The sequence below is a fragment of the Poecilia latipinna genome, unplaced genomic scaffold, assembly GCF_001443285.1.
Source record: "Poecilia latipinna isolate Pla-1442-1.1 unplaced genomic scaffold, P_latipinna-1.0 Scaffold1293, whole genome shotgun sequence".
Lineage (NCBI taxonomy): Eukaryota > Metazoa > Chordata > Actinopteri > Cyprinodontiformes > Poeciliidae > Poecilia > Poecilia latipinna.
The window spans coordinates 42,619-51,473 of NW_015113909.1; the positions used below are offsets into that span (position 1 = coordinate 42,619).

An 8,855-nucleotide genomic window follows, 5' to 3' on the forward strand; every position below is an offset into this window, starting at 1 on the left:
TGAAAAGCTATTTGAGAGGATAAGCAAACAACCTGAACACACCTTCTCCATGCTGAAACATGGTGGTGGCAGAATCATGCTGTGGCCATTCAATTCTACTCAGGAATTTTTTTCAGGGTTTCTGCAGGTTTGAACAACTCAGATTTAAGATTCCATTATGAATGGAATTTAAGACCTAAGTAATTAAAAATGTACAAAAGAAAATTGTATGGTTTGGCAAAAGAAGTGAGCCAGATGAACACCATCCAGCAATAAATCTGCACTTATCCATGATGGACATAAAAAATCTTAAACCTTGCTAGCTAGCTAGCTAGGGTATTTTAGCAGCTAGTTACCGGTAGCCGCAACCGTCTCAAGCCACCGAACGCAATGATGATATCTGCAGATGACAGAAAATCCTGTGAAGAAAAAAAATATACATGATTAAATAGTTCATCCACAACAAAATGTAAGATGTGTGATTAATGTATTTAAGGTAAAGTTAATTTAATTTAAAGAGTAAGACATTTAAAGATCTTAATTTTAGATACAGGAAGTTTAAAGACATCCAAGAGTCTTCAAAGAGTCGCCGTGGATGATGATGTTGTGGGCTGGAAGCATCTCCAGTAGCAGTTGGTCTCGCAATGAAGCTTCTGACTGAAGACTGTTGCTGTATGACAATCTCATGATCGTCATGACTTGTTCCAAAAATAGCATGCCCTGGATGAAACCATCATTTGATGGCAAGCACTGCTAATCCACCTCATTTGCTTTTTTTTTTAAGCTAATGTTTTTAGTCCACACTATTTAATTGCCATCCCTGTCAGGCTGTCACTGTAAATAACAACTTGTTCTAAATAGTTTACCGATTAAAGGTTAAATAAATGCATGAACACAGCACATTCATTGTTTAAAGTAGCCCAGTCAAAGTCCAGACCAAAAACAACTTGGGGCAAGAATTAAAATTGATGCACATATGTGAAGTCAGTAGTTGGGCCCCCATGGATAGTTTTACTTCCACTTCACAATTATGCAATACTTCATCTTTGTTTGTCGACCACATGAAATTTCCTCCACTTTCACTGCTGTATTTACTACTTCAAACTCTTTTGGCTCAATGAAGTACTCTTTGAATTTGTATTAAAAAATACCTTAGAGTTTGGATTTGTGAAGAGGCAAACCACAAAAAACAGCTAATGAGTTAAAAATACTTTTCAAACATGATAAAACAAAACCATCACAAATCTAATCTGTGAAATCATCCTTTCTGTTCCACAGGATTTGGGAACCGTTTTGGAAAGCCAAAAGGCCCTCGGAGCTATCCGGAGACCTGGATCTGAAGAGACTTGGCCTCAAAATGATACAGTGCACTACTCAGTGACTTTGGGACAGAAGCAGGTTTATTACAAATTTGTCAAGAAAACATCCGACACAGCAGAAGAAGAACAGAGAAAAGCCAAAACGGGTTTCTGTGCAGCTGCACCTCCCGTCAGGAAACACGCAGGAAGGGCCCAGTCTTTGTGCAATTTATAAAGTAAAGCAAATGTTTAACTGCTGAACAGTGCCTTCTATAAAACAAAAAGCAACATCGATATTCAGATATGAGAGACCGCTTGGAGGGAGTTTCTGTAAGACTTGTTTTATTTTGTGCTCAAGGCAAAGCTGTTGCGTTGTGTGTTAGGTCTAAATTTAAATGTGCATGTGTGTGATGATGGTGATTGCATGTATGCTTTCAGCGTGAAACAAGAAAACGGGTATAACGAATCCTCACGAGCGCGACACTTTGTCTTTCAAACAGAGCGGACTTTGCATCGTTCAGTGCTTCTTTGCCATATTATTTAAAAGCGATATGATGAAAGGGATATCCTGATAAATATTGAATGTCGTGCATATGGATATGCTGCAACTGCACATTTATTTATTAAAATATATGTCTTTGCATTCCAATTGCGTTTTTCCTATTTACGCGTAACTGGATTATTTTACAACGGTAAACAATGTATGCTTCCTGTATCTTTCTGTCTGTGATTTATGATGCCAACAAGTAAGGGGAAAAAAAAAACTAAATCTAAAAATCTTCAAGAAAGAAGAGCTACAAGAAGTCAAGACTATATGGAAGCCATAATAACATAGCAAAAAATCCATTCTGTGATTTATGAAAGCCAAACTATTATGTGTAAAGTATTTGCTACCAGGTACTTATTTCCCATTTCAGTCATCAAAAAAATAGAAGCCTTCAGTCTCAAGTTCGGCTAATCATGCAAAAGGCACCAGGTAGCACAACGTCACTTCCTTCCTTCTAAACCTCATTCTGAAAAAAATCTGAAAACAAGAAACTGAAGGCCTCAATCTCCATCCAACGTCTGGACGCTTTGGAACATCATTTCCAGCCTTCATCCTATACATTCTTTCTAAAACTACCTAAAGTCGTCACCTTACGAAGGATTTTGATGAAAAAAAAAAAACAATATAACCATCACAACAGTCACATAATCTCAGCTATCACAACAACATATTACGCTCCATTTTCATTCTAAACATGAAAAACGACTGACTATTATTGCTAAGTGCAACTTTTGCAGTTCCGTTGTGATTAAAAGATGCTCGAGATACCGGATCAGAAAGCAGAATCTGCAGAAAATAAATATTAAAAAAAGGTACAAACAATCAAACAAGTTCACAAATAAAACAAAGTTTGAATTATGACTATAAGTACAAACTCATAGCTGGCAAAAAAAGATTTAAGTGCTTTAAGTTTACTAACATAATTGCATGACGCTTTTAAAGGGGGGAATTAGTCCACTTCAAAGCGGCTTCAGACGGCCTTCGGGATCTCAGAAAAAGTAATTTCAGTTTAAAGGCAAGCGTCACCCTACTGCAGACTGGATACTCACCCACAAGTATCAAATCAGAAAATGTGGAACTTCATTTTAAACTTGAGAATCCTGCACATCCTCTACCATGTACAGCGCTGCTGTGGAGGATCATACCTGGGTAAACACTTCCTCCTTTTCTAGTCGCAACAAAGAAATTAATTAATGAACCTAATGAGACATTGTTCGCGCTTCCTCTTCTCTCAAAACAATTTTCCCAATCATACTGAATTGCAGACAACAGAAAACCTTAATCTTCCCACAGGCGCTCAGCAACAAGTCAACATGTGCAATTTGGAGGTGTGGACACTTCTTTGCAGCTTTGCTCATACTAATCTTTGCATGGATAGAGACTAATCATCATGTGTTTTTATGTCTTAGTGTGAAGAACATGGTAAAAGTTGCCTCCGGTGAGATCCTTCTTTTTTGTTGGAGCCAGAGTGGCGTCAGAATGCCAAGCACATATCTGTTGTGGTGTAGATGGTGTTGTAAGAAGCTAATTTGTGTAATTCCTGGTCAGTGTGGCCAGGGTTAGGCTGGCTTGTGGTCAGTCCTGCTACAAATTCTTGGTTCAGTGACCAAGCACACCAGCGAGGGCCATGATGTGAATTTGTATCTCACACCATGGATATGCTACTACTGTTGCCATCAGGCTGCCAGTTCCCAGATATGCTGCCACCCTGATAATTAGTTACAACAGTCACACCACTGAAGTTTTGTACATGGAGGAAGGAGAGCGCTTTAAACATTACTGGATTCTCTGAAGAGTGGACATCCAGTTTCTGGGGGATTTTCAATCTCACTTTGACATAAAGTGACCCCAACCAAGCCAAATTAACACCCTGCCCCATCTGCGCTGAGCTCACCGCACACAGCTGCCCATGTCTCCAAATCAATCGAATAAAAATACATAATCCCGGGCTTAAGGTGATCTTCATGTTTCATGATAACATGGCAGGTTCATGCAGCTGAAGAAAGTCTGTTATTGATCAAGAACACATCCAGGTTAATGGGTGAATTGGATTCCGAGAAATAACTTCACCGTGAAATAAAAAACAAAAAAAGTTTCTTTCACACAGCACGTGTGACGATTTACAATATCAGTTTAAAAATAATAAGATTCTTTACATCCGATAACTAAATATATATATATTATTCTGTCCCATTAAACAATAACATTACAGTAGGTTAAAAAAAAGAAGACAAAAACACACCATTATTGTGAGATAAAAAAGAAGAATAATTTAAAAGCTTCCTGATTGACTCAGATGTCAAATTTAGTCTAAAATTTTAAATACTTCCTGCTATAGCTGGAAGGAAGAAGGGCTGACTGGGATCATTTGGGGATCTCCGTGCTGTGGCCATTAGCCTTTGGCAGCGAGGGCTCCTTTGAGGGCGTGCAGCCAGAGTGGACCGAGGCGGGGTAAAGGTGGGGGAGGTGAGTGGATTTGGTGGGCTGAGGGGGGGCTGGCTGAGGCTCCTTCGACGGCGTGGCCGGCCTCTGGAACTCGGGCTCCTCGGTTTTGGCCACCCCGCCGTGGATGCTGTCCGGCTGGCGCCGTGAGCACGGGGTGAGAGTGGAGTCCGGTCTGGCAGGGGAGGAGAAGGAGACTCGGCCTGATGTGGGGCTGAGATCTTTGGGCTGCTGCTGCTCCTCCGTGGCATCCGTGTCTTCGGCCGAGTGGTACTGTTTGAGGCGGATGTGCCAGGCCAGGCTGCAGACGGCTGACACCGTCTTGAACTGGTGGATGACGTTCCTGGGGATGAAGTAAATGTCGTCGTCGCAGAGCTGCGCGCGGATGTAGCGGATGCCTTCCCTCCTCAGCTGATTCAGCTTGGCGTCATCCACCCACTGGACACACTTCACCAAGACACACACATACGTTATTAAACATATGCAGAAAAAAAAAAAGAAAACATTATTTTTAACTGGAATCTGAATTTACCTGAGAAACTGGGGGCTCATAAAGATCCAGCTGCAGCCTCTGGACAACCTCGTTAAAGTCCCCAGCATCAAAACACACCACATCCTTGGTAATCCGAGGGCGGTTATCCCTTTAAGAGATCCCATTAAAAATAAACAAGTAAATAACCTTCTCAACAACTACACTGCAATAACAGCGAATCTTGCCAAGTATTTTTGGCTAGTTTGAAGTGAAAATATCTTAGTACACTTGAAATAAGACAAAAATAATTTACAAGTTACTTTTCAGGAAGAAAAGTTTAGAATGAACTTGTATTCTTTAAAAAAATATATCTACACAGGCAGATTATTTCACTTATAACAAAACATTTTCATATGTTATAGGTAAAGAAATCTACCAGTGGAACTAGTGCTTTTTTGAAAACCAACATTAAGAAAGTATTTACTGAAAACAAGCTCCTATATCTTGCTGAAAAGTTACTTGTAAGTTAGTTTTGCTTCATTACAAGTGTACTAACATATTTGTACAAAAAACTGGACAAAGATATGAGTTAAGATTAAGTGTTTTTGCAGTGTAGTTAACAACGGTGAGGCAAATCTGATTATGCTCAACGAAACGCACCCTTCTCCAAAGTGCACAGCCTTCAGGACCCCCACAGCAGCTGTGCTCTGCCAGTCGAAACTCTGCCCTACATGATCAGCATGGGCCTTAGTCCGGTCTTCGAACAGAACCTCTCTGGGTTCACTGGCCCTCGGTAGGTAGTGCAGGTTTTTTATTTCATTCATAGATCTAAAATAATCAAATAAATGAATAGAAAAGCAGCAGATGAGCAGCTGGTTTTCTTTTTAGTTAGAGGTAGACGTCCAACTTTCTTGCACAAGCTCCTACCTGCGACGCTTAAATGGAGACTTGGGCATATCAGCAGTTGGAACCATTTGCTCTCCCGGTCGGACCCACATGATGGGTCCGTCGTCACTCTGAGAGCGACAGTCCAGCTTCAGACTGGAGAGGGTTCCCCAAGGCAGGGTCATCTACAAAACCAGTCACAGGTACAGACAATACATTTAAATGGACATGATTCAAGGTAATTCCTGCATCTGCAAGACAATATATGCCAGAATACTGAAACAATATTCAAGATCTAATGAAATTTGTTTCTTAACTGACCTGAGCCCAAAATACAATGAATTTAGCATTGTATTTTACAGCATCAAAAGTACATCTTGAGAAACATTTGTTGTTATATAGGGGATTTTCTGTGAGTTAGCGTATGATTCCTAGTTTATACCGACCACACAATGATGAACATTTTCTAATCTAACTGCAGTTCACGAGGCTGTTTTATGACGTTTAAAATATAGAATGTCTCCCTCTTCTGGCAGTTTGGGTTGTTGCAGACATTTTTTTCCCTTTCACGTTCATATTTTTCTAGAATGAAACGCATATAGTCAAGCCTTTGTTGCTTTTTTATTTTTTATTTACAATTCAAGCACTTTCAGCCTGCATCATCTCTGTTTCTGCATATCTTCCAGCTGCCATTGACACTTTGGATATCCGTATTTTCTTAAATGTTTCCAAAGCATGAATATATTCTTAATATGTGCAAGTTAAAGCAATAATCAAGATGAGATGAATATAAATAATTTAGCTAAAAAGCTTTTCCTTCTCTTTGTCTTAAAATAAGATGTTATTTTGACACTACAAACAACAGATTCCACACTTTTTTTTGTTTTTGCTTGCCTTTCTCTAAAATACTAATACACTCGTGTGTTTAAGTGATAAAGCTGCTGTGCTACAAACACAAACTCTTACAGAAGCTATTGCAAGAGCAGAAAAAAAAATCTCTCTTCCACCTTGAGAAACGGCGACTCCTCCAGCATGTCCAAGAACTCTGGGAAATAATCTCCGACTTCTTCGTCCACGGCGCCGACCAGGCTGATCTGCCTCATGGGTCCGGCTCGGTACGTTCCAGAGCAATACGTCCGGCTCACCTGGGGAAAAAAGTAAAGGAACCTTTTAAATGCTACAAGCTAATCTTCATCTGTAAGCTAAAATAATATTTTCTCAATTTGAATGATAAAAGCAGTTAAGGTCCATAAAAATACATTTTTTAAAGATTTTTTGCAATTTTTCACTTTTTCTGTTTTTGTTTAACACAGTTGCACTGCATCCTGTAGAATGACAATACAGCAATCACTATTATTAACTTGAGATTTCTCTTGATCATTACAGTTTTAGTACTGAATATATAATAAAAACACAGCTGTTCCATCAAGCAGATGGTATGAGAATGAATAAAACCAGCCAGACTTCACTGTCTTTTCTTTTTAGCAGAACAAAAACTGTCACAATTAGTCGCCTGCCAGAAACGACAGGTTCTGCTCTAAAACCCTTCAGAAATCCACATTACTACTAATGGATTTCTGATACGCCCACATTTACACACCAGTAATGTTGTAGAGCACAGTGTGTGAATCCCATTAACCCATTCGGTTATTTGCACATGAGCTCCAGGTTGTTAACAGTGTGTAGAGCTACAGATAAAATATTACATGCTGAACTCTAAGTGCTTAGCAAGTACAGCGGATAATTGTCGCCATTGTAGATTCATAAAAAAACATTCAAATGTGGTCACAAAGAAATACATTTCTACCAAAAAAGCCTCAATATTTCTAGATTAATTTAACATACTTTCTAAAAACAAAACAAAAAAGAACTTTCTTGGATGTGGAAAAAAAAAAAAAAGAAAGCCAACAATGTACGATGTTAAAACTAAGCCATTTTCTGCCATTGTGAGGTCACAAATTTTCAATGAAAAAAACAAAACTCAGGAGTTTCTCTGAGGTTTTAAAGTCAGACATTTGCAACAAAATACCAGAAATCCTCAGAGAGCGAAATGCATCTGGATATTTTCCAAAGTGGGGCCTCTGGGCTCTTTTCCTGTACCAGAGCAGCATGTCCCGGTGCAGAGTCGTCAACAGCACAATGTTGAAAAACATTCCAGCTTTAGCATTATAATTTTTTTTACCTTTATCCATACAAATTTACTATTTTGTTGACTTTCACAATTTTTAATTGCTCTAGAAGTTTCAAAGTTTTTTTTCCGGTAATGTACTGCTTCCTAGCCACATTTAAAATTGTATTTTAATCCTTAATGTCTAATAGTCATTGTGATATACCTGTCCCAGTGTGCAAAATGGTACCTGCTGGCATATGTTTTCCATGCACAGCAGTCACGGCATAGAGGTAAATATTACACAATGACATACAATCATCATCAGCCAGAGCTTACAGCCCTTACATAGACAGAGGACTTTCCAGTGGGTGTAATTATCAAATGTTCCCTACATGAAGGGGGGGAAAAACTGCTACTGTGACCTCCAATCAACATCCCCTGCAAACCTTCCTACTTCCTCTCTTCAAAGAGCAAACATCCACAGATTTGGGGGCAGAAAATCTAATTTTTCACAGCAGATAAATCTCTATTCCACTGGCAAGTACAAACTGTAAGTATGAATATCCAGTGGCAGATTGCTCTAAACAGTAAAGCAAAATTGTTTTGTTTTTACCTAAATGACAGGTGACTTTGCCTGTTGTTTTGCACTAACAATTTTTATTTTAAAACTGGTCAGAACCGGAGCAGAACTTGCTTCCGAATAAAAGTTGCCAGAATTCTAGTTTTTCAAGTTGCGGGTCTTTTTGTCACCATTGTGGTGAAGGACAAGCAGACTGAGCTCAAAACCAGGTTTTTGACGGTTTCAAATTTAAGACTTTTCAAGACCTTTTTAAGAACATTGTGAATGAAATTTAATACCTAAATGTCGAAAGAAATGTTCAAACTATGGAGTATTACAGTAACGGCAAGAAAAATAAAAGAATGAATAAAATTATGAGAATAAAGTCACAACATTACGACTTTATTCTGGTAATATCACATTATGTTAGTATTACATTGACTTTAGTCTCAAATTTATTCTCGTAAGATGACTTTATTATGTTATTACAACTTTATTCTTGTGTTATTTTGACTTTATTCTCGTAATATTATGACTTTTTCCTTATAATCTTTAAAATGTTT

At 38.6% G+C, this 8,855-nt stretch overlaps 2 protein-coding genes and 1 long non-coding RNA gene across 3 annotated transcripts in view; 2 read left to right on the forward strand and 1 right to left on the reverse strand.

The window, feature by feature from the left end:
• Positions 1-2,030, forward strand: part of ptpn22 (protein tyrosine phosphatase non-receptor type 22) — a 21,808-nt gene extending 19,778 nt beyond the window's left edge. The window contains exon 26 of the mRNA XM_015055055.1: positions 1,258-2,030. Within this exon, the coding sequence (XP_014910541.1) occupies positions 1,258-1,319 (62 nt within the window). The 3' untranslated portion in view covers positions 1,320-2,030. The remainder of the gene's footprint in view (positions 1-1,257) is intronic.
• rsbn1 (round spermatid basic protein 1) overlaps positions 2,002-8,855 on the reverse strand; it is a 12,745-nt gene continuing 5,891 nt past the window's right edge. The window contains exons 3-7 of the mRNA XM_015055057.1: positions 6,631-6,768; positions 5,666-5,808; positions 5,399-5,566; positions 4,799-4,907; positions 2,002-4,713 (exon numbers count right to left, since the gene is read on the reverse strand). Coding sequence (XP_014910543.1) covers positions 4,189-4,713; positions 4,799-4,907; positions 5,399-5,566; positions 5,666-5,808; positions 6,631-6,768 — 1,083 coding nt within the window. The 3' untranslated portion in view covers positions 2,002-4,188. The remainder of the gene's footprint in view (positions 4,714-4,798; positions 4,908-5,398; positions 5,567-5,665; positions 5,809-6,630; positions 6,769-8,855) is intronic.
• The window catches only part of LOC106961371 (uncharacterized), a 22,642-nt gene continuing 17,499 nt past the window's right edge, over positions 3,713-8,855 (forward strand). Inside the window, exons 1-2 of the long non-coding RNA XR_001427756.1 lie at positions 3,713-3,790; positions 7,862-7,871. This is a non-coding gene — a long non-coding RNA (uncharacterized LOC106961371). The remainder of the gene's footprint in view (positions 3,791-7,861; positions 7,872-8,855) is intronic.